Genomic DNA, 26,091 nt, shown 5'->3' on the forward strand with positions numbered 1-26,091 from the left:
CATATAATAAACACAGTTCAACCTGTCAGTGTTTCTTTATGACCAGTATATTGTATTATATAGAGTGGAAAGGACAATTCATTGAACTGTTTATTCATGTGTAACTCCTAAGAGGAAACACAAATTCAGTGTACTGTGAAACCAACCGAAAGAGAAACACCCTCTTAAAAAAAGGGTCCTGCACGAAGCCTATTATTGTTATATTTTTATATTAACGCTTCAACTGAGCTCCTTATATCATGTTCCAGAACCGGATAAACAACACAATAGAGGAATTCCGTCCGTCCACAGCACTTGATGCTTTTTTTTTTTTTTTTTTGCAGCCTATTTTTATAAGGGTGTCATAAATGTATTCTGGGGATTTTCAAACGAATCTTCCTAAGGACTGCATGGAAAGGGTATCACGCCTCACATCGGACAGTCTGACGCTTCTCGGTGCAATATCAACTTGTCTGATGCCCAAATAGATCTATTTTGTGCCAATTCACCGCGCTGCTGTTGAAGTATTGATTGGCGAAACTCCCTGCCTCTCATGTGCCATCAACATACCCATTGTATCCATTAGCTGTCCATCAATACTGGGAGACGCATGTAAGAAACGAGAGGATGCTCGAGTCAAGTCCAAGAACAGCATAGCGCTGCTGTGACTAGACTAGAGTACAATTTTCCTGAATTGTGATTGGTCGATGGGAGTAAGGGGCGGGGCATCATCCTGAGATCACAGAGGCGCACTGTATGAGAGGGCGGATCTGACTGTGCACATCGACCAACACTACAGCGTACTGAATTTTAAAAACAACAACAACGGGTAAGTGTACTTTGACATTGTGATTAGTACTCACATTTTAGGCATGTTTCACATTTCACATAAAGGCATGTGCATTAAGAAAGCTTAACCGTAACGAAGACTAAAATTGACAACGTGCACGCGTAGATTTTGATACAGTCGCAGTCCCTGGATGACAGGCGTTATAGTTATTGTTATATACACGCGAGATAACAGTGCAATGTAAATACAGAGTGCCTATGACTCTTCGCTCTCGCTCGTTTCCAAACGTTAATAAATACGTCGACCTGCCGAGATTTCTTTGTTTGGGCATTGCCGCAGTTTGGATGCTCTGGACAGGTGTCTTCCGCAGCAAACCTCTATAGAAAGCTACTATAGTCATAACTTCAGTATTGCTTTAACATAACATTTTAGAATGATGAAACCGTGAAAGGTTGTTATAAAGGACGGTTCAAGCTTTACATCACATATAAACTGCAAACGAGCGACGCGACAAACCAGAACGAGTCAGTAATAATAAACGAAGCTGAGTTTTTTTTTTTTTTTTTTTTACTAAAATGGGCGCGTTCTAGTTTGTCTCGTCTCATCGCATTGTTCTCATCCATACTGGCAATGTTGCGCGTCCAGTGCCTCTGTGCATCGCGTGCTCGGCTCTCTGCAGTGCATCTCTTCAACATGCTTCACGGACATGCGTCATACTGTAAAATGCAATTGAAATGCATCACTATCCGAAATTGACGCATTGAGGGTCATGTATGAATTCCTGGTATTCGGTTCATTTGTGTTATGAAACTATAGGCACGTTTTCTCATTTGATATTCCGAATTGTTGCATTATAGAGGGGCAGAGGAACACTTTGACCACACCCCCCCTTAAAGCTTATTCCTTATTCAGTTATTGCACATTTATTTCTCCTTCTTTGCACTATGACTGGCTTTGTTTGCTTTGCATACAGGTCATGAACAAATGTCACAGTAGTGTTTATTCAGTTAAACCAGGTGTGAAGGACAAGGAGGTCCCTCTTGGGTTTGTATTCTTGTCTGTTGTATTTATTTTTGTATGGGTGAGGCCAGTAAAAGTGTGGTGTCAGGTAAACTGAGACTAATATATTTAAAGATTAATTAGCATTTATATATCAGGAGATGATCAAATGCAACAGTGATTAATGCAACAAAGGTCAATGTCATCAGCAAATGTTTTCATAGTGGGTTTGATCACGCTTAATCATAAAATAATCCCAGGAAGCACATGAAAAATCCACTGGTAAATGAGAGTGTTGCTCTTAAACATAAGCCTCTACAAGTAATATAAAATCAAACTATTGCGCATTGCTATATTGTACTTCATATTGTATGGTTATGATCATTAATCATCATACCTTAACTGCAACATTTAAAATCTGGATAATATTTCATAAATGCTTAATTGTACACTCTATGAAATGTTGAGTTAAAGGGTTAGTTCACCCAAAAATAATGTATTACTCACCCTCATGCCGTTACACATCCGTAAGACCTTCATTTAGTCTTCGGAACACAAATTAAGATATTTTAGTTCAAATCCGATGGCTCAGTGAGGCCTCCATAGGGAGTAGCCTAATGCCACTTCCTCTGTCAAGATCCATAAAGGTACTAAAAACACATCTAAATCCGTTCATGTGAGTACAGTTGTTCAATATTAATATTATAAACCGACGAGAATATTTTTGGTGCGGCAAATGATGACCGATGATCGATTTCAAAACACTGCTTCATGAAGCATCTGAGCATTATGAATCAGTGTATCGAATCATGAATCGGATCGCGGTTCAAACCAAACCCGCAAAACGGCTGAAATCACGTGACTTTGGCGCTCCGAACTGCAGATTCGATACACAGATTCACTGCGTTTTGAAATCGGCCATCACTAAATAAGTCGTTATTTAGTTTTTTTTGGCGCACCAAAAATATTCTCGTCGCTTTATAATATTAATATTAAACCACTGTAAGCACATGAACTGATTTAAATATGTTTTTAGCACCTTTATGAATCTTGACAGAGGAAGTGACATTACTATATGGAGGCCTCACTGAGCCATCGGATTTGAACTAAAATATCTTAATTTGTGTTCCGAAGATTAATGAAGGTCTTACGGGTGTGGAACAACATGAGGGTGAGTAATAAATGACAGAATTTTCATTTTTGGGTGAACTAACCCTTTAAAAACAACCCAAGTTGGGTTGTAAATGGACAAATGCAGCGATTGGGTTGTTTTAAGCCAGTGGTTGGGTTAAATGTTTCCCCAACATGCTGGGCAGTTTTATTTAACCCAACTATTGTTTAAAATTACTATATGGCTGGCTTAAAATGAACCCAAAATAGGTCGGGAATGAAAAATCAGACACAGAATTACTAGATGCAACAATAATAATCAAAAGGGGAACATTTATTTATAAACTATTTAAAAAAATCCTTGTCGTTTAATTGTTATTCATTAAACTTATTAATTTCCATCATACTTTGGGTTGCAAAGTAATGCACAGAGTAACATTATAACATCATTTTCAACACACTCAAATGTATCCAATATGATAAACAGAGCTGCGTTACCTCATACTGAAGACCGGAAAAGCGGAAGTGGCGCCAGCAACTGGCATAATAAAAGTTCCGCTGCTCGTGAGGCGTGTGTTGCGCAATTGCTCCAGCGGCCTCGTTCAGCTCCCACAACACTTGGTCCTGCTCTGCTTCATACTACAGTAACATTAATAATCTCACCCATTAACATGATTTCTTCCTGAGTCCTATCCCGATTGGTTCCACCGACTGTGATGTGAAGACCACATGTCCCAAGATTTTGCGCTCAAACTTGCCGTCATTAAGCTATGCCTTTGTTTAGAATAGGCCTCTAGCGACTTCTAGCGGACAGAAATCTTACATATTGCAACTTTTAGCAAGTAATACAGTATTTTTTAAACAATAGCTCCAGCTACCATGTCCAAAAAAGCAGCTTGGGCACCATAAACAGATGTGACGCGAGCAGGGATATAGACCCAATTTTTTCACAAAAATTCACTTTTTATAGAGGAACATTTCAATAAAGCTTTTTTGAAGCATTTCAATAGTGCAGTAAAAATATTTTCTATAAACTTTAACTGTTTAAGAGTGAAATGCAGTGGCTAACCTTGTGTTCATCCCACATATAAATTACACGAATTACTATTTTTTTGATACATGATACATTACAAAAAAAGAGTATACAGCACTTTTTTTTCTGATCCATTGTGAATGTAACAAAAAATGTCCCACTTTTGCATTGTTTTTATATATAAGATTTCACCGTGTCTTCCTACTTCTAGATTCTTCAGAAATATTTTTTCATATGACTCATAAAAAGAATGAAATAAAGATAATAATATAACATATTAAAAAAAACAAATATTATTTTCAAAAATAATTACTGCTTTACCATTCAGTAAAATAAAAAAATGTAAATGTATATGAACCACAGCGTCATCATATGTTGCTGGGAAAGGGAAGCTCAGTAAGATGGCATGCTGTTTTCTGGACTGCCGTGATTCTGGGGTGTCAAGTCAGTGCCTGCTGGCCTGTTGTGATGCCCTGCGTCCCGTCATACATAATCTTCATTCCCCTCACTGATGGCCTTTGACTCTAATCCGCACAGACACCCCTCCTCCGTTGTTTTGCTGTGACCATGGGCAGGCTGTTTATAAGGGGAGACAATAGCACTCTCCCCTTTTTAGGATGATGATGTAAGCTGATTACACTATTGGGGTGAGAAATAGACAAGATCATACTTTGTTGAAGAATAATGTTCTACAAAAAATATTATACATCGTTATTGTGGATGGCTCCAGTGACTAAGGGTACCTGACACTAATGCATCACTCCAGTCTGACTGACAGCAGTTTGACATTTGAAGGTGCCTCATTTTTGGATGCCTCACTTAAATATGCCTCACATTTTTGGATGCCTCACAGAATAACTAAGAGATAGACAGAGATTGGTAGTGCTGCAGATGCATAAACCCTGTCACAGTGAGTGGCAGCCAGTAACCACATGCTCAGTGGCTTTGGCACACAATGGAACACATTGAGCCAGACCCTCGTCCCACGTTCTGTGTGCATTCATACAGGAATGTTTGGAATACAGAATTTACACAGCAACACAAATGGTTGCCAAATCCCAGACCAGTCTCTGCTCAGAAACTCTTGTGAGCTCGCCATTCTTCTTTAAACCGCACGAGGACAGAGCATGTGCTTCTGTCAGAATCTGTTTTGATTTTGGACTTTTGGCATGAGCTACATTTGAAGAGATGCATCTGGTTCATTGTTGAGTCTCTGTGGTTACACACAATTTGAATTTCAGGATGTCTTAGTATTTGTTTTGTTTTTCTTCTCTTTTTTGGGATACTCCACCAATAAAATCTATCATTATACTGTATATTCACCTTCATGTTGTTCTAAAATTCTATGCCTTTTTTTCTTCTGTGGAGCACAAAATAAGATATTTTTGTGAACCAAATATCATTGAAATCCATTAACGCTCCAAATGTATGAACAGAACCAGAGAAATTTCTCAAAATATCTTCTTATTGTTCTATAGTCTTATATTTCAATACAGTCTAAGATTTTTGAACCCTTAAAGGGATAGTTCACCCAAAATTCTGTCATTAATTACTCACCCCCATGTTGTTCCAAACCCGTAAGACTTTCGTTCATCTTCAGAACACAAATGAAGATCTTTTTGATAAATCTGAGAGATGTCTGTCCTTCCATAGACTGCCTTTGCAACTTGATCTTTGACACTTCAAAAAGTTCATAAAGAGATTGGAAATATAATCCATAAGAATCAAGTTATTTAGTCTAAATTTTCTGAAGAGACTCGATTGGTTTTTATGATGAACAGATTTAATTTAGGCTTTTACTTGCATATAAACCTTGATCAGCGAACATAAGTAGATGCCAAACCTGAATGACACACAAGAACAAACCTCTTCCGGAAGCTCAAACGTGCTGCATAACACATGATAATGAACATCATTGGTTACTCAGCACGTTTGAGCTCAATCACCAAAAAGATCTTCATTTGTGTTCCGAAGATGAGCGAAAGTCTTATGGGTTTGGAGTGACATGAGGGTGAGTAATTAATGACAGAATTTTCAGTTTGGGATGAACTAACCCTTTAACATATTCACATTTACACCCACCCACAGTGTCCAGGCCTCTTGACTCAAATGAATGAATAAGTGAACAAGAGTGTCCCTCCTAAACAGAGAGTGATGGCACTCTGTGAGATGCCACTCTGTGCCAGGGCTGGTGAGATCATGCAAGAAAAACTGCTGAATCACAGCAGGACACAGGGCCGTATCAGAGCAGTAAAAGTGCAGGGATGTACCTGTGTCTCATTTGCCATGGTCTGATGAATAAGCCTTAGGAGACTGCACCATATGACCTGCCATATGACATGTTTTATTCTCTCTGAAAAACTAGGGTTTGGTCTTTTTTTCCTTTTTTGAATAAATACTATGAATAAGCAACCGTGATGTTATTGTCAAATAAAACTAAAACTATTTTTAAAAAAAATCTTTTTTTTTTCAGTAACTGAAATGAAATTGAAATAAAATAAAATATAAATACTATGTGGAAAATGAAACATTAAAAAAATAACAAATAGGAATCGAACATTAGAAACTGAAATTAATAAGTTTAAAGGTGCTCTAAGCGATGTCATGCGTTTTTAGGCCAAAACATTTTTTGTCACATACAGCAAACATCTCACTATCTCACTATCCATTAGCTGCCTGTCCCCTGAACACACTGTAAAAAACGCGGTCTCTGTAGACACCACAAGCTCCAAAAACGGCAACAAAAACAAACTGGTGCAGTCTGGACCATGAAACATAATAAACATGCTCCAGCCAATACGCAAGCTACTTCCATTTTAAATGCGCATTCATGACTGTTTCAGGAAGCACGGAGGGGAGGGGGAGGAGGAGGAGGAGGGAGGGTCTAGCTAGCCTCTGTTTTGTTTGACAACACTTCGAATGTCAACAGGAAGTTACTCCACCCAGGGTCGCTTAGAGCACCTTTAAGAAGAAATAATGAAATGAATAAATCTAAAAATAAAGCTAAATAAAAACGTTAAAGCTACTTCAAAATATAAATGAATGAAAGAGTATATAAATAATACTGAAATAACAGTGATTTGCAAATCAGATCATTATTGGTTTTAAATGGTTAGTTCACCAAAAAATGAAAATTGTCATCATTCACTCACCCTCATGTCATTCCAAACCCATAAGACATTCGTTCATCTTCAGAAGACAAACGAAGATACTTTTAATGAAATCTGAGAGCTTTCTGTCCCTCCACTGACGCAAGTGCTTTGTTTGCGCAAAGAAAGCACTCGCATTGCTTTATAAAAAGTCACTGTATAAACAGTCACTTTGATTACTTTAATGATGTCTTCACTACCTTTCTGTGGCTTGAAAATGGTAGTTGTGTAGGCTGTTAATGGAGGGAAAGAAAGCTCTTAATTTGATCTTAAAAAGATCTTAAAGGGCATATTGCAGATTAGAGCTTTAGTGATTCAATGTATAGAAAAATAATGTATTAAATAGATTTTCTTGAAAAAAACACGTATAAATACGCTACATAAGCTTCTGGAGTCGTTTTTTGTGAGAGAATTTTACTTCCGCATCTGAAAAATGCCAAATCGGAAGTGACGTAACTCAAGGGAGCGCGATCAGTATAAACAATAGGAAAACAATGGATCGCAATGACAGTTCGGACGCTGAGGAAATTGTAAATGTTTATTCATACTCGTATCACAAACCACAGCCATACAATTAGCCTGCTATGTGGCCAAGAGAGCAGGGACAGGTCAGAATTAGACAGAATAACGGTCAAAAGAGACAAATTGAGCTGTTGTATGAGAACCAGTGGAGAACAGGGCAGCGGCCGTTGTTAGCTTAGCTAACGATATGTGCTCAGATCACAATATTGTACAGATTATTATCATGAATCAGGCAATAGCAAAGCTATTGGTCATCTAGGACTAACGTTATTGATTACTAATAACAGAATCTAATCAACCTTGATCAGGCCTAGCCTATGTCACACGCGTTAATATCCGTCCACACTAAAGTTACGTGATATAGCGGTTTCTTATCACGACTGATTTGGTAGTTAGCAAAATAATAAAATAATAATAATAATAAAGATTTACGGTGCACAATTCACATGTTCATCAAGCTGCATCTCTGACGGATCCGTGATCATGTCTCTCGCCGGCAGCCGAACGTAGTAGTGCGTTTCATGTAATGTTATCCTTTATTCATTAATTCTGTGTTATGAGTTTATTCCGTGCCCATTCACTGATAGTGTGCGGATGTATATGACGCCATGATTATGTAGCTGTGGGAACTTGAATGTATACGTTTACAGTATAGCTATAGCCGACATGGCATGAATGAAATTGGAGTATTCACATTACCAGCACATAATTCAAAACTGTTTTGTTTAAGTGTGAGACTGTAAGCATGTGTACATAATTTGTATTCATCAGTGCTCAAACTGATTCAAGTGAAAACGGTGAAGAAGCATTGCGTGTGTAAGTTTATTCATTTAATAGCTTATCATTATTTACAGTAGTATTACAATGAACTCCATCATATTGCCAGGATGATAATCCTCCGGTATATAATGAACGCGTTTTTCGAAGCAGAAGCCGAAGTGAAGTCCAGTCTCTTCACCTGCACAGAACACACCGGCACGGAAGATAGCAGCATCCCTTTTCTTGTTATTAAACCTCTGGACTTGAAGGTTGAAGGTTGAAGTTTGTGCAACCTCCACAAACACAATAATTTACCATGACGATGATAAATAGAACCACAAAAACTACAGAAAACACACTGATTCACGACCGCTGTCACTGAATACCAGCCTACTCTGCACTGAATCAACACTGAGCTCGGTGAACGATTCCCTGTAATGACGTAAAATGATGCGAAGCTGAAAAAAAAGCAGAAGCCGAAGTGAAGTCCAGTCTCTTCACCTGCACAGAACACACCGGCACGGAAGATAGCAGCATCCCTTTTCTTGTTATTAAACCTCTGGACTTGAAGGTTGAAGGTTGAAGTTTGTGCAACCTCCACAAACACAATAATTTACCATGACGATGATAAATAGAACCACAAAAACTACAGAAAACACACTGATTCACGACCGCTGTCACTGAATACCAGCCTACTCTGCACTGAATCAACACTGAGCTCGGTGAACGATTCCCTGTAATGACGTAAAATGATGCGAAGCTGAAAAAAGCGGTTTTTACAGAGACCGCCACTTTATCTACTAAATTCATGCCCTTATGTCCTGCAAAACATTTTTAAACCCTGCAGTACCCTTTTATATGGTATTTTTGTACAAGGTTATATATTCATCTCGAAAAATTTTTTTAACCTGCAATATGCACTTTAATTTGAGTTCCAAAGATGAACTAAAGTCTTATGAATTTGGAACTAAATGAGAGTATTAATAGGGTTGCAAAATTCCATGGGAATTAACGTCTCGGTTACATAGGTAACCCTCGTTCCCTGAAGGAGGGAATGGAGACGTACGTCGGACAGACCGACGAATAGGAATCTCGCTAGAGAGGCCAATCTACTTCGAGTGTAACTAAAACGAGCCAATGCACATTGGCATGCAATCATATGCATCAGCTGCTCGCCTCGCAGCGCGGGTATATAATGAGCAGCAGGTGCGACAATTGGATAACGCTGGGAAAGCGTAGCCTTACATGCAATAAGGAACGCTGCGGAAGCCATATCCTTCCCCGAAGGAGTTATATGGATAAGTACATATGGACTAACCTTGTAGGTTGTACAACATATGGAAGAACTGGGGTGACTCCACTCGGTGAGAGATGGGTTCTCCCAGAGGGAAAGACACGGGCTTCGTTTAGGAGCAGCCGTGGAAAAAGCCGTATGGGATCCCCGTAGGGTCACACATATGGAACCCAGCCTAAATCCGGTTCTCAAGGATACAACGGAGTATAGGCCTGGCGCCAGACGCTCCGCCACGTCGGCTGCCGAAGGGTAACCGGAGGACTCAACAGGGTCTGCCCGTAGGGACTCTCTGGAGAATAGAACACGCATGTAGCGCAGCAAGCCGACACTAAGCCGGGGCCTCTCCGTGCCTCTGACCTGAGGCGAGAACACGGGAGGAGACCGGCTCGACACGAAGGCTATAGTATCTAGCGAACGTGTTAGGTGTCGCCCAGCCCGCAGCTCTACAAATGTCTGTTAGCGAGGCGCCACGAGCCAGCGCCCAGGAGGATGCCACACCTCTCGTGGAGTGAGCATGCAACCTGAGCGGGCAGGGCACGCCCTGAGCTTGGTCAGCCAGGGCGATGGCATCCACTATACAGTGGGCCATCCTCTGCTTGGAGACAGCCTTTCCCTTCTGCTGGCCTCCGTAACAGACAAAGAGCTGGTAGAGGTCCTGAAGCTTCGAGTTCTGTCTATGTACAGTCGCAAGGCGCGAACTGGACAGAGCAAAGCCAGGGCTGGGTCTGCCTCCTCCGAGGGCAGCGCTTGCAGGCTCACTACCTGGTCCCTGAAGGGAGTGGTAGGAACCTTGGGCACATAGCCAGGCCGGGGTCTCAGTACCACGTGGCTGTCACCCGGCCCGAACTCTAGGCACGATTCGTCGACCGAAATTGACTGCAGGTCCCCTACCCTCTTGATGGAGGCCAATGCCACCAGCAGCAAAGTCTTCATAGACAGAATCTTTAAGTCTGCTGACAGCAAAGGCTCAAAGGGAGCAATCTGGAGTGCTCTGAGCACCAGAGTAAGGTCCCAAGAGGGTATGGAGGGGGGACGAGGAGGATTTAACTGTCTCGCCCCCCTAAGGAACCTGATGACCAGGTCGTGCTGACCAACAGATTTGCCATCTATGTGGTCGTGGTAAGCAGATATGGTAGCAGTATGGACTTTGAGGGTGGAGGGGGACAGCCTACGCTCCAACCCTTGCTGCAAGAAGGAAAGCACGACTCCGATCGAGCATCTTCGGGGGTCTTCTCGGCGAGAAGAGCACCACTCGACGAACAGGTTCCACTTCAAGGCGTAAGCACGTCTCGTAGACAGTGCACGTGCCGAAGTGATGGTGTTAAGTACCTCAGGGGGTAAGTCACCTAGAACCTCCGCGTCCCGTCCAGGGACCAGACATGGAGTTTCCAGAGGTCTGGACGCGGGTGCCAAAGAGTGCCCCGTCTCTGAGAAAGAAGGTCTTTCCTCAGAGGGATGGGCCAGGGAGGGGCTGTCGCGAGGAGTGAGAGTTCTGGGAACCAGGTCCGGTTGGGCCAGTAAGGCGCAACTAACAAGACCTGCTCCTCATCCTCCCTGACTTAGCACAGGGTCTGTGCAAGTAGGCTCACTGGGGGAAACGCATATTTGCGCAGGCCCCGGGGCCAGCTGAGAGCCAGTGCATCTGTCCCAAGTGTCCCCTCGGTCAGAGAGTAAAACAACTGGCAGTGGGAGGTTTCTGGTGAGGCAAACAGGTCTACCTGAGCCTCTCCGAACTCTCTCCAGATCAGCTGAACCACCTGGGGTTGGAGTCGCCATTCTCCTGGCAGCGCAGCTCGTGATAGCTCGTCGGCCACACGGTTGAGCACACCGGGGACATGAATGGCGCGAAGCGACCTCAGAAGCTTCCGACTCCACAGGAGGACATGGGGGGCGAGTTGCGACATGCGACGGGAGCGTAGACCACCTTGACGGTTGATGTACGCAATGGTCGCAGTGTCCGTACGGACCAGTACATGCTTGCCCCGTAGCAGGCCTTTGAGGCGGCTCAGAGCAAGGCGTACTGCCAGCAACTCGAGGCAGTTGATGTGCCAATGCAGATGGGGTCCCGTCCAAACCCCTTACACTGCATGCCCGTTGTACGTGGCACCCAAGCCTGTGGTAGAAGCATCTGTGAACACCACAGCATGCCGGGACAACTGTTCTAGGGGCACTCCTGCCCGAAGAAACAAGGGGTCCGACCACGGACTGAAGGTTCGGCGGCACTCCTGAGTGATTGGCACCCGTAACGTGCCGCGCCGCCACGCCCATCTCGGGACTCGGCCGATCCAATCCAATCTCGGGGACGGATGCACTCGAAAATGCGTTTCTGCGTGAGCATTTTGAATGGTAGCTTGTGGAGGCTCCGATTCAAAACTCGCAGGTCCAAGATCGGTCGTAACCCGCCGCTTTTCTTGGGTACAATGAAGTAGGGGCTGTAGAACCCCGACCTCAAATCGGCTGGAGGGACCGGCTCTATCGCGTCCTTCGCCAGTAGGACTGCAATCTACGCACGCAGGACAGGGGCATCGGCATCTTTCACTGTAGTGAAGAGGACGTCCCTGAACTTGGGGGGGAAGCCGGGCGAACTGAATCGCAAAGCCGACCCTGATGGTCCGAAGGAGCCAGCGAGACGGACTGGGGAGCGCTAACCCGGCTCGCAGAGACCGTACAAGCAGGACCAAAGGGACCACCGGTGTACCCGCAGCAGGGCTGCGAGGTGGAACACAGGGACGCGGCTAAGGGGGCTCTCTTTGTGAGGCGGCCCGAAGCGGCGTCACAGTGTGCTAGGCAACACTTACCTGGCTCCACGGATGGACAGAGGGAGCAGTCGAGGCTTTGGCTGCCCGCTGCTCGCTGCTGTCCGCTGGCGACAGAAGAGGGGGATGAGAGTGGTGAGGTTTTTCTCCTCCCACTGCTCTCCAAACCCTCTTCAGACCTGGAAATGGAGGAACTGCTCTTTTAAATTTGGGTACCGCTGCCTCTTGGGTCAGTGGCGGAACAGAAACAAACCCAATAAAAGGATTTACCACCTGGCCCTCCTCCAGGGGTGGAAGAGCAGCCCCACCCATCGCTGGGGCGCCCGTCTCAGGGGTGATTCTCACCAACCAGTTAAACAGCTGCAGAGACGGGAGGCGTCATCTCCCCGCAATGGATACAGCAGAGCCTGCTGGGCCGGAGTTTCTTGCAGGGGACGACACCCTTGGCGATGAGCAGACTGAGGGGCGGCCCAAGAGGAACTCAATGGTTTGTCATGGGAAGCTCCCCGATCCGCTACTAACTGAGGAGAACCGCTGGGCTCAGTCCTCGACAGTGTCACCGAAAAGGCCACCTCGTAAGATGGGAGCATTGAGAAAGCATTTAGCTTGACAACCTCTCACACCTCACAAGGTAAGCCAGGGGGCACTTCTGGACCACTGAGGTGGACATTGTCTGGCTGAGGGCCTGCGCCGTGACTTTGATCACGGTTAGTCAACAAGCGCAGCTCAACCCCAGCACAGAACTACCCTCATGCAAAAAGAGTGCCTTGGCCTCACATGCAGGGTGGGTGTGGTCTGTGTACAGCCACCCCATCCAAGAGGGTAGTGAGAGAGGAAAAACTTATGCAGATTCTGGCACCTTTGGCATTCCATATTTATGGCACCAATATACCCCCATACTGCCAAGTTTTCCATGCACATCTGGAAGACCCAGGAAAGCATGGCTGTAAACTCAGAATCTGAGTCAGCATAAGCACACACCATTGCAGTGGGCAGCGTCACCCTCATTTCCAGAGCATAACAGCACTCTCTCCGATGCTGCAATCGACGTCTGTCCCTCAGCTGGAGCTCTGAATGAAATGCTAGGTTCCCCTATGAAAAGGACCAGCAATTCAATCCAGAAACTGCACAGCTTGCAATGCGCTAGAGGGGCCCTAGGGGGTTGGTTCCCCGAAGGAACCCCTCAACCTCATGTCACCCAAGCCATATCAGCAAAGTAGACCTCTTCTGGTGCACCAGAGAGGGCGCTACAATGGAGATTACGCAAGGGAACCGCGCATCAAGAGCGCCAAGCGAGCGCTGAGTTGCCGTGACAACCCGCCCGGCAGCTCGACGGCACACGACACGCAGAGGAGCGAGAGGTTTGCTCTCGCTGATCTCCACGGTCTCCCAGAGTGTCGGGCAGACCCGCGGCTGTGCTTTTACACACAAGCGGCAGCTGGCCAGCAACAGAGGGGACTCAAGCTTCCCGGAGAAAGAAGAGTCACGACCGGCGTGTCGACGTGATCATATGAAAACATGAACACCCACGAATATCATTTCAGCACGCGCCCAGACATGTGAAACGGTGATCGAGGCCGTCAGTGAGGACAGGAACGACCGCATCCAGAAACACAAGTAGGATGTCGTCTTTAAAAAGACGCGAATCTACTTGTGTAAGCTCTTTCAGGGACTTTACTCTTTTAGAAGTGCTGAAGCACGCAGGGGAACGGCCACCGCAACACAGACAGGGATTGTGTACGTCGAACGTGACCGACTGAATAGGAGCAGGAATATATGGGAATTTATATATGTTGGAAACAGTTGTGCTGCTTAATATTTTTTATAACCTGTGATACTTTTTTCAGGATTGTTTGATGAATAAAAATGTAAAGAACAGCATTTATTTAAAATAGAAATATTTTGTAATGGTTGCCAAATACAATACACTACCAGTCAAAATTTTAGGGTCAGTAATTTTTTCCTTTTTTTTTTTGAAAGAAATTACTACTTTTATTCAGCAAGGATGTGTGAAATTTATTTTAAAAAAGTGATATTAAAGTGATATTGTTAGAAAAGATTTCTATTTTGAATAAATGCTGTTCTTTTTAACTTTTTATTCATCAATGAATCCTAAAAAAAGTATTACAGGTTCCAAAAAAATATTAAGCAGCGCAACTGTTTCCAACATTGACAGTAACTGAGTATCAAATCAGCATATTTGAATGATTTCTGAAGGATCATTTGACACTGAAATAAATAACACATAACAACTGCTGCAATAAAAATATTTATTTTACATATTTACTAAATTAGAATTAATTGAATGCGAAAAAGAAATTTCATGTTATGACCAAACAAAATGTTTATATTTATGTTTGTATATGATACATTTTATATAAATATTATAAATTTCCCAAAATTTCCAATCAATTCCCATAAATTCCCATAAATTTCCATAAATTCCCGTAAATTCTTGTTAAGTTTCCTAATTGGAATATTTCCTAAATTCCCCCGGTTAAGTTCCCGTGGAAAGTTTCCAGAAATTTACTGGAAACTTTCCGCCCCTTTGCAACCCTAGTAATTAATGACACAATTTTCATTTTTGGGTGAACTAACACTTTAAGATCACTGAGGAAAATATGCCCACATATATGACTTAACAACAAAACTGAACAAGGAGTCATGTGAGGAATCATTTCAAACCTTATAGCAGATAAGCTTTGTTTTGCTGATTTTTTTTTTTTTTTTTTAACTGTCCAATGTCATACTGTACATCACTGTGTGCTGCTGTACAGTAACAGCTGAATACAGTAAGTGTTTCAGGCTGATTATGTGACGTCTGCAGGGACTGAGGGGATTCAGTTCAGCCTTCAAATACGAGGGGGAATCACACTGCCTCTAATCTCTTCATTTTTTTGGACCAGCTGTGCCTCTTACCATCCATCAGCAGGATATCAACAGAATTACATTTTACATCCATATACATGCAGGGGGATGGGAAAGACAAGGAGAGGAGGGAGGAAATACAAAAGCCAAATCTGTGGATAAGTAATGAAAGTGAATAGGAAAGACCAACCGCTGACATAGAGAGAGTGAGAGGGAGGAAGATTCAGGGGGAGGAGATGGATTCTGGGTAGGTTCTGGGGCAGTAGCATTTTAATCCCATGTTTAGCCTTGAACAGACTTGCATAATCATATTAATGTCTATGCTGGATAGATCAAAACCGCTGTGGAGATTTGTTTAGCTCTTAACTCATTTGCCCCCCGCTGTCAAAATGCATAATGGTTTGATTTAGTTTGTGATGGTTTGAGTGTATGTCACGCAACGGTGATGAGGCTTTTTGGACATTTGTTGAACAGGACAGTGTGTAATTGTGTTAATCTGAGTTTTCTGAATGTGGATGGTGTGGTAGCTAGAGAAACAATGAGACACAGTTAAGCTCATGCAATGGCAAACAAACGCGCTGCCTTGGGCCAGTGCACAATGAAGCTCTCTCTCTCAATCCCTTTCATTCTCTCACTATCCCTTTCTGACTTTTCCTCCCTTATTTTCTCTCACTGACACTGTTTAAGTGCACAATAGGTTTTCTGTGTGTAAAGGGACAGATGTGAGCAAATTAAGAAAATGAATTTTAGTTTGTGTAACATGACATCTGATGTCCCACAGGTTCTTATGCTGGCAGTACACAGTTGTTTCACATATGCCTTATGGAAGTAAATTATCTCACGTTCTGCCTTTTATAGAAGAAGGAAATTATTGTTTTAACCTTAGGATATAGTTAAAGTGCAACTTATATGGCTGCTGTACATTTGGCATTTAGCCACATTCTTCAAAATGGCAGCTGATCTTAATATATGGTGCATAGGCGCATGATCAGATTTGTCTAGGTCTGAACATCTGCCCACATTTACATGTTGTAAGCCTCCATATGAGTGCATGACCCCTCTGAGTGTACCAGAAATTGGACATTAATTTGAAGATATGAATTGTTATCTATATGTTATGTTAATAGATGGGGGATTCAAAAATAGGCCATTCAGTTTTTATTGCAGGAGTATCTAGGGCAAGATGTATACAGAGTATATACTGTACATGCCCTTTTAGCTGCATTACTTTTTAGTTGAGAAGGTCCAGGCCTGCTTTGTTTGGACTAATTGCCCCTCAAATTTTTTTTCTACAGTAGGATGGACTTCAGTTTACGTGAGGCCTTCACAGATGGAGCATCTAAGGCGACCCAGGACAGCCTGCTGAAGAGGGATTTTGTGGCCGGGTTGGAGGCACAGACCTTTGATGATAAAGTGGGCGAGACAGTTGGGAAGACAGAGTATCGCCCCCTTCTGGATGGGATGGATGGGAAAAGGGAAGGTATGTCCTTCTGAATAAGACACTCTTTCATAAATGAAATTGTCTCACTTTTATGCCATTAAATTAGAGGTCGACCGGCCAGGGATCGAAATCGGACGATTTTCCACATGATCAGCCCGGATCTCACGTCTTTCTGATTCCGAGCCATTCCATTTTGTTACCAGCAATAATGTCAGCTGAGCATTCTTGCTCTCTCTCACTCGTCTCATTCGCTAATAAAGTGCTTGTATTGCGCATAATTTTAGTAATTCTGACAGGTTTCGTGCTCACACCAAAAGCGTGCGCACTACTGATCTATATTAGTGGAGCGCACAAGCCGCTTCTCATTCTGAAAAAGCTTGTAAGTCAATAGTACCAAAATGAGTGGCTTACTGTGCTTAAATGGTCCAATACATACAAAATTATGTCAAAATGCACGTCTTAGTGAGTATTCAGTTAAACATAGTCAGTTTTGGAACGTTAAATTGTTGAGAAAGAGAATGCATGTTGTGTAACAGTATATTGGTCCATGCATAACTCTTAAAGTAACTGCAGCCTAATATTCCTGCTGCTCTCTGTCATGTTAATCAAAGAACTAAAGATGAAAAACACTTTCTGCTCTTGACTGAATAAGTTTTATAACTTTAATTGTAAGCATTAATCTGTATTTAATATTTACAATGTTGACTATCCAGTGTTATTTTACATTTAATTACTTTAATTTCTGTAGTATTTCTTACCTTAATAAAAACCTACTTAACCTGGAAAAACTTAAAGTTTCATAGTTCTCTTAATTCTATTGCATTTATTTGTGCTGTTGTTTGCAATTTGTTCTATTTTATTGCTGACTTTTTACTTGTGTGTGTGTGTTTTTTTTTTCTCATGAAAATAAAACCGTGTTATTCTTAGAAAGAAAATCGGAATCTGCAAAAATTGGTATCGGCAGATCACTAACAAAAATAATGGAAAATCAGAGTCGGCCATGAAAATTGCAATCGGTGCATCTCTACATAAGGATATTTATGTCTAGGCTTCCAAATGGATAAAAAAACCCATAAAAGTAGTCCATATTACTTGTGACATTTACACATTTTATAATGTTGAATAATTTATATAATACTTAATACATTTATAATGTAAAAAAAAAATCTATTTCAAATAAATCACGTTCTTTTGAACTTTCTATTCATTAAAGAATAAAAAATGGTTTTCTCAAAAACATTAAAGGTGCTACAGAGGATGTTTTCGACGACTGAGAAACCAAAGACTGTTACTGAGTTTTTGAAATGAGCGCATGCGTAAGAACAACCCCCCTACTTCACAGCTCATTTCAAGGGAACGCCTCCCAAAACTCGTGCACGAGTATTGGAACAAGAGTGTTTACCACCGGCATTCGCTGTGTCGTGTTAGTGGATTCATTATGTCGGACTCACCGCAGGTAACTCATAATCTGCAGTTGTTACTCCTGACAAAAACATTGCATGTGGCGCCTGTGGAAAGTTACTGGAGCGCGCACGTCTCTCACAAGGAACGTCATGGCAGTGATTGACAAGCCAGAGGACCAATCGTTTACGCAATGATCGCGTAAACGATTGGCTGATGTTTTTAATGCCCTACCTCGTGCACAGATGATGTATATTAATATTATTCCTTTCAGTGCACCTAATAAATAGTCTTTTATCAGTTAGTAAAGACAGTTTCAAGTAATGTTGCAAAATATTGCAGCATAATGGTTTTAAACATTGATAATGATAAGTAGTGATGGGAAACCGAGGCTTTTTGAAGCATTTGAGGCTTTCATCAAATTGTGCCGAAAAACGGTTCATTACTCGAAGCTTTTAACACAGTGCGCATTAGAGACATCTGGTGGGCAGACTTGTTTTCTCCACCATATCTAAATCATTGCGGAGCAGATACGGTTTGAAAAAGCATGTGACCAAAGCTTCGGAAGTCTGTGACAGAATCACTCTTGTCTTGGATCAGTTCTATCAAATCTGATGTAATCTCATCTAAATTAATTTGTGACAATGAGACCACCACTCGTGTCATGTGTAACCTGGTCATAAAATATACAATTATGTGATCATAATTGATGTGAGTAGTTGAAAAATATTTTGGGTGAGCTGTTTAACCCTTATGTTCTGTTTGGGGTCTCTGAGACCCCAGCAATAAAACATAAATGCATTTTCTTTTTTATGCATCAGCTGAAGCACCAATTTTTTCTCGACTTTCCGATACTAGATCAATCACGTGGTATTGTCATTTCGATACAAGCATCGGTACAATGTGTAATACAATAGTGCTTTGAAAACTGTGTCGGAGCAATCGTCCCATCACTAATAATAAGGAATGTTTTTTAAGCAGCAAATCAGCATGATTTCTGAAGGATCATGTGATACTGAAAATTAGAGTAATGATGCTGAAAATTCATCACACTTTGCCATCATAGGAATAAACTACTTTTTAAAATATATTCATATAAAAGATATTATATTAAAATCGTAATAATATTTCATAATATTACTGTATTTTTGATAAAATAAAAAGCAACCTTGGTGGTGCGCATCAAAGACATAAAAACATCTTAACAATCACAAACTTTTGAACATCAGCACATTTATTTGCTGCTTATTTTTTTCTTTTTGTTTGATGCAGATATTTTGGATATATTGTGTAGTGCAATGCAACATCAGGAACAGCCTTTTATTTTACTGTCTTCCTTCTGCATTAGATTGTAATCTGATGTATCTAATCTGAAGTAGATGCTTTTTGTTGATGTTTATTTGTGTATTTCTTATCTCTATCTGCCACAACATATAATGGCCAGTGGCAGAAGCACATTTTATTCCTTTTCTTTGGTTTCAGATCCTGTTCAAGTTGGTTTTATGAGGAAAAACACATTGATATTCTGTGGTATTTTCAGGTTGCTTTTGTGTTTGTTTGTCTAGGACATACGCCTGATCATGGTTGGCAACATCTCTGATCTAAGAATTTCCCCTAAGATTTTTTTTTTCGCCTTGCCTACTGCCTAAACCGTGCTGTCTTCTGCCAAGAAGCATCTCGAGTGAACTCTAGGTTCAGTTAGGCGGACAGCCTTCCTCTTGGGTTACAACCATCACCACTATATATTCTCAAATGCTTTTATTATTTACTGCGGCACATTTTCACAGTTTAATCACTTGTTATGCATGATGGCGCTAATAGTGTCTAGACTACTAAATAAATACATTAAAATCTGTTATTGTTGTTTAACACTGGTGCTTTTTGTGAAGTTAGTCATTCATAAATCATATGAAAGTGTTGTGTTGTTTTCTACATGTAGGAGAATATACAGAAGTGTTGACCTTTATGATCTTGACAGAATGCTTAGACATCAATACAGCAGGATGCACGCTCAAGAAGAGCAAGGTATACTGTATGCATATGTGTGCAGCACTGAGCTGTATGTGGATGCTGATATCAGCAGATCTGTCCACAGCAGATGTGACGGATACTTTTAATAGCTTCGTTTCAAAGATCCATATGATATTAAATTTCTGCCTCCATTAAGAGAGAGAAATGTCCATGTATTTGATGTTGCTGTAAAGATTAGCACTCTCGTTATAGTAAGGCTGTTGCATATCACAGTTAGCGTATCGCAAAAGCATGTTTTTCTATGATGGTTTCTCATCAGATCATTGTATGATTTGCTGGAACTTAAATTTCAGTGAGAAATAGTTACTAAGCAAGTTGTCAGTACTGACAAAACATTATGGCTAGCAAGCAGGCAATATATTTTTTCCTGCCACGCTTTTTCCACTGAAAAGGTTGTGTGAGATAATGAAGCTTTTTTTATTGACAAAGTAATAAAGATTTATGGAAATTGTAAGTTGTCTGTTGACAAGCGCTTAGAGGCTCATTTCCAAAGAACAAAGTACAAGTAAAGATGATTAATCAATAACTATGATGGCTATTACAGGCTGTGCAACTACTTGGAAAGATAATAATATTACACTTGCAGACCATTATCATGTTTTTTTGTTGTTGTTTTTTTATATGAACATTTTAAATCATCTATAAACTGATGAAATAATTGGATTTTGGTAAAATGCTCTCATTATTTGCAAGGCTCTTGTCCTTCTCCACTCTCATATGACCTTTTTTTTATTTAAATGGATGACTGTTGAAGACATCAAGGGCATCTGCATTCTAATGTGTGTTAGGAATCTTTTTTTTTTTTCATATGTTTTAACTGTAATTATGCAGTATAACATACAATTGTCAGTTTAATATTTTTTAACATACTGCTAGGATAAACCATTACCATTACTTTTTTTTTTTTTTTTTTGCAAAATATATGCTGCAAACAGTGATCATTTCTAAAAGGATTTTAGGTTTGAGATATGTGGGAACGTTGATGTACTGTAGGAAGACTTGTCAGTAGTCGTAGTTCTATTTTTAAAATGCATACTGTACATTTTAAACAAAATGTCCAAACTACTTTACTTGCATATAATGTCCTCTGTTAAGCATATTATCACTAGATTTAATATGATTTGTATTTAAAGGATAGTTCACCCAACAATGAAAATTCTGTCATCATTTACTCACCCTCAAGTTGATCTAAACCTGTATGAAATAATTTCTTCTGCTAAACACAAAAGAAAATATTTTTAAGAATATGGGTAACCAAACAGTTGATGGGCCATAGTATGGGAGAAAAGTCAATGGGGCCCATCAATTTTTTTGGTTACCAGCATTTTTCAAAATATCTTAATTTCTTCTCTAATAAGTTGATTAGTTTTAAAAAATATTTCTGTAAAATCGTCATATGTCGTACTATTTTTAAAATAATTTCTATGAGAACAAATTGTTTCGATAAAAAACATTAAGAATTGCATAAAATTGTGTAATATATCTGTCATTTTTGTGTGCTTTTGTAACCATATTGCATCTCAGAGGTTCTTTGTCTGTTCTACAGCACTGGTTTATGATGTTATGTAACCGATTCTGTGCTGAATGGGATGTCTGCTGCACCCCCCTTTTTTTAACTGCAAAAGGAGGCTCTCTACCACAGCATGACTTGGCAGTCTGTACCTCAAGTGCCTCATGTCTGGGACAAAAGTGTCTATTTTTAGTTCCTCTTCAATTTTTTGGCTTTTAACTGAAGCTTGTTTTCAGGTTCATATGCTTCTTTGTGAGGCTAATGCTCCTGCTCGGGTTTAGTTTAGTTCACCATCAGCATCTCAAAACATAAAGAAGATTGAAAATGTGCTACTTGAGGCATAAACACACAAATAACCTTGAAGACCCATTGGGGACGATCCCCCTCTACTTTATCAACATGCAACACAAAGTCCTGGTGGAAAGATTCCCAGTGCATCCTTGATAATATAACAGCGTGACTCGCAGTGACATATATACCGGTCCTGTTCCACAAAGAGGATAATTGCATGGAGCTGGTACAGCCCAGCCCTGTGGGAGCATGATCATTAATCCTGGGCTGGTATCTGAGCTAATGCTGGTTCAGTGCTGGCTCCTCGTGTCAGTCAGTCTTGATGCTGACAGAGTGCGCTGCCTAGGGAACATAAAGCAGCCTCAGCTGGTTGTGTAACTACGGTAACAGGCCTGCAGTTCCAGCCTGTCCCATTGTCTCAGCATCACTGATCTCCATTTGCCCTTCTCATAATGTGTAAATATCAGAATGGATGGGAGCAGGCCTATTTTCAGGGATGCCCCTCCCCACTGCCGACAGGGGACATATTAAATTAGACAGTCGATCAGATTTCATGACAGTTACTTGTTTACAGGACCTAATAAATGTCACTAAATCACTTAGTTACTAATGAAGAGTAAGTGTTCATCTCACTGTAAAGCAGTTACACAACTCTTTTCCACATATGGGTCATTCTAAGATGAGTTCTGCATTTCAAAATTACAATATAAAATCATTATTAAAACGTTTATTGGTATGTTTTCAATTCATCCATTCAAAATTGGATTAAAAAAACATTTAATATAATAAATTTCAACAAATCATGAAAAATAACTTATGGAATATGCTGACAATTGCACTACATTAATTTAAATTTACAGACCTTTTAGGACAAAAAATTTGGAGTATTATTTTACAATAAATTACTGTAGTCAGAAATTTACAGTGAAATTAATGCATGATGGCTGGGCCATTTTCTTACAAGTTACTGTTAATCAACAGCAAAATCATACTTGCATCACAGTAATTTACTGCTCTAGTTTAACCGTGAATTCACATGATAAAGTTGTCTTTAACCATGCCAAGAAATTATATTTTTACCACTGTACTTGTTTTGAAGTCACCACAATGGTGATCGGTATTCTATTTGCTTGGGCTCTTGGACCTTGTATATTCACTTTCAGATTACTGATCTAGCCAAGTCAGAAGTGTGACAAATGAAAACATTTGTTAAAACAATGACAAGTTATAATATAAATTAAGCTAATTGGCTTAGTCAGCTATTCTTAGCTTGAATATGATGATTTTGTGTTATTTTAGTAGTGTAGTGTTATCCATAACTGTTGAGATTTATCTTTGAATGGTGAAATTACAAATGTAGTACCTTTTTAAGTGTAGATAAACAAGGTTTTTAGCATTTTTCTTACTCTGATTGTATTAATTAATTACCTAGCTTTTAAAAAGCTTGCAATATTTCCTGCACAAATCGCTTGCTCTTTAGTTTTAAAATTATACACTAATAAAGTCAATTTGACTGCTTTCTCTTTTCTCAGGGTCTGGGTTTATGTCTGCAGGCCAGACTGGAGGCCAACGTCAGGACCCTCAAGGAGAGATTCGTCCCAGCCCTCCTGGACAATATGTCTATAATAAGAATGACTTTCAATCAGGTGTGATCATTGCATATGTCAGGCTTGAGAATTGAATGAAGCAATTCAACAAAAATCCAATCATGTACTAGATATTAGTCCAAGTCTTTCTAATTCCAGGTCCAACATCAATGATTGGAATGCCTGTGCAATTGGGAAACCAGCAGATGGGATCTACGGTGAAGGATAACAGCATGGACTCTTTTCTGGGTAACCACAGCAGTGTTTAATCTTGTTGACTTCAGATCGTGGGTTCGATTCAGTTCATTTCCTCAGGCTCTGTTAAGTTTTAATGCGATACTGCTCTGCTGCTCTATGCTTCAGGGTTCTCTCAGCCTGGGATGAATATTGGTATGAATATGAATGTTGGCATGGCCCCTTTCCAGAGCTCCAAACCCCCCAGCATGGTTGAACCTCAGAAGACCTCACCCTTGTTTGCCAATGAACCACCCAAACCAACCCAGATAACTGCTAATCCAAGTGAATCAAGCCCTCGTAACAGCCAGGAAAATTCTGCAGGTAAAGTCTATCACCACTTAAGGCACCTCAGTGCAGGCTAGAACAGGTAAGAAAGACTTTAAACCCAGATATTAAGATTCTGATTGATTATTATGTCACAGAATGTCTCTATGATCTCAGCTCTCATGTCATTCCACTCTGTCTGGTCAAGGCATGGATGCCTCATCAATACTTTGTCATAACAGAATTGTTTCATACTTTTCATGGTCTTCAAGTTACCTCTGATATGAGACAGATAGTGATGTCAACTGTGACATTGAATGCCATGAGTATACCTTGAAAAACAGGCGTGTTTTTAGTCAGTGACTTGACTAAATATCTTGCATACTGTAATGTCAATTCCAAATAATTTGTTCTTTTTACATGACCGATCATCACAGCCAATGATCATTATTCCATGTTGGTCCTTTGGATACCCCTCAGACTGGCCCATTTTAATCTTCAAGTGTGCATTATGGTGGAAGGCATTTTAAAGATTTATCCTTGGCCTCTCTGTAATATTATTTTTTGAACGTGATGGCCGTGAAACTAGGAGAGAAATGTGTCTTCTGGCTCAGAGCCATTTCACATTTTAGACTGCATATATGAAATATAGATTACTGCCACTCACACTTCCTCCAAGAGACTGTTTATAACCATTAGATCAATGAAGAAGACTGGGTTAGTGATCATATTATGTAAAATATAAAAATACAATTTGTGTGGGTCTAGAAATGAATTTATTTCTTCAGCTTGATATATGCCCTGGACTATATTCCTAATAATCATAATCCATATTCAATTAGTAGTATGTTTTCTTTCCTTTTAAATGTAATTCGTTTTGATGTTATCAACCATTGTGTGTTCGGTGTCTGTCTTGTTTTTGATTTTGGTTCATTTCAGTAACCTTTATTGTCCTCAGTGCTGGGATTTGTACTGGGTATTCCATGTCATGTGACTCTTCAGTGTGGCTTTTCTTTGAGTCGGTCTCTCTGTGACTTGCCTCTGTTGTTATCCCTGCCTGTTATTTATCCATGATTTCATTTGCCCATTTGCACTTCCACTTGATGTGCTCTCAAGTGAGCACATCATAGTCTCAGCACATTCTCTCTTAGCCGCTGTTGAAACTATCACACCCATTTAACTGCTCTGTGCAGCAAGTATGTGCATGATACCCTCAGATCTGTTATCTTATAATAAGTACCTATTTAGGAAACAGTAGTGATAGGCCTTTATCAATATATGTAACATACAGATATACAAGAATTGAAAAGCCATTTTATTTCCTATAGAGATGTTTAATTTATCTGCCAGCTTTGAAGGTAATTTCCAATGGGTTTTGTTTTGTTCTGTTCTGCTTAAATTAAATTAAATTAAATTACAAACAGTCATATTTTGAACTTGAATTCTGCAGTTTAAAACCCAAGTTGATAATAAGTTGCTATGTAGGGAATTCAACAAATGTCCAATTAGCATGTACATGCTTGTTGTTGTTCTAGTCCCTGTAAGTAACTTGCTAGCAACTTAGCACAGGTGTACACAGTACAAATTCTGTCAGTCAAGAGCCCACAAGGTTCAATTTTCTGCAGAGTTTAGCTCCAAACTTTATCAAACCTATCTGCCTATGACTGTCCAGTAATCCTGAAGATCTTGATTAGCTTGTTCAGGTGTGTTTGGTTAAGGATGAAGCAAAACTCTCTAGTAAAGTGGACCTCGATGGCCACAGTTCAGAACCCCTGAAGTCGTACAGAATGCTCATGGTCCATGACATGTCTGTACAACCTAGGAAGTTCTAAGGGACAATACATGTTTTACATACATTTTTGCACTATTTTTAGCATTTGAAAACACAGAGTCAAGTGAGGACTGCATATGCTTCCAAAACACAGAATTTCAGGATTGGGAGCTTAAAATGTGCTAGTCATAATATTTCACATAATGCAAGATGGACCATATGAGCATCAGCAGTTTCCACACGATGGTGAGCATGCATATTTAGCTTGTGAAACAAAATGTGAGTAATGTTCTCCTCAAG

General features: G+C 40.6%; 1 protein-coding gene across 10 annotated transcripts in view; it reads left to right on the top strand.

Annotated features, from left to right (window-relative positions):
• Positions 1 to 754: 754 nt before the first annotated feature.
• Positions 755 to 26,091, top strand: part of map4l (microtubule associated protein 4 like) — a 48,745-nt gene continuing 23,408 nt past the window's right edge. For 9 of the 10 annotated variants that reach the window (XM_067363790.1, XM_067363793.1, XM_067363796.1 and 6 more), the window contains exons 1-5: positions 762 to 808; positions 16,555 to 16,739; positions 23,466 to 23,579; positions 23,679 to 23,768; positions 23,883 to 24,077. In XM_067363790.1, coding sequence (XP_067219891.1) covers positions 16,559 to 16,739; positions 23,466 to 23,579; positions 23,679 to 23,768; positions 23,883 to 24,077 — 580 coding nt within the window. In that variant the 5' untranslated portion in view covers positions 762 to 808; positions 16,555 to 16,558. Of the gene's footprint in view, positions 809 to 16,554; positions 16,740 to 23,465; positions 23,580 to 23,678; positions 23,769 to 23,882; positions 24,078 to 26,091 lie in introns of all 10 variants that reach the window. The other variant, XM_067363791.1, reaches the window with a different exon arrangement.

Source organism: Chanodichthys erythropterus, chromosome 16, assembly GCF_024489055.1.
Source record: "Chanodichthys erythropterus isolate Z2021 chromosome 16, ASM2448905v1, whole genome shotgun sequence".
Classification (NCBI taxonomy): Eukaryota; Metazoa; Chordata; class Actinopteri; order Cypriniformes; family Xenocyprididae; genus Chanodichthys; species Chanodichthys erythropterus.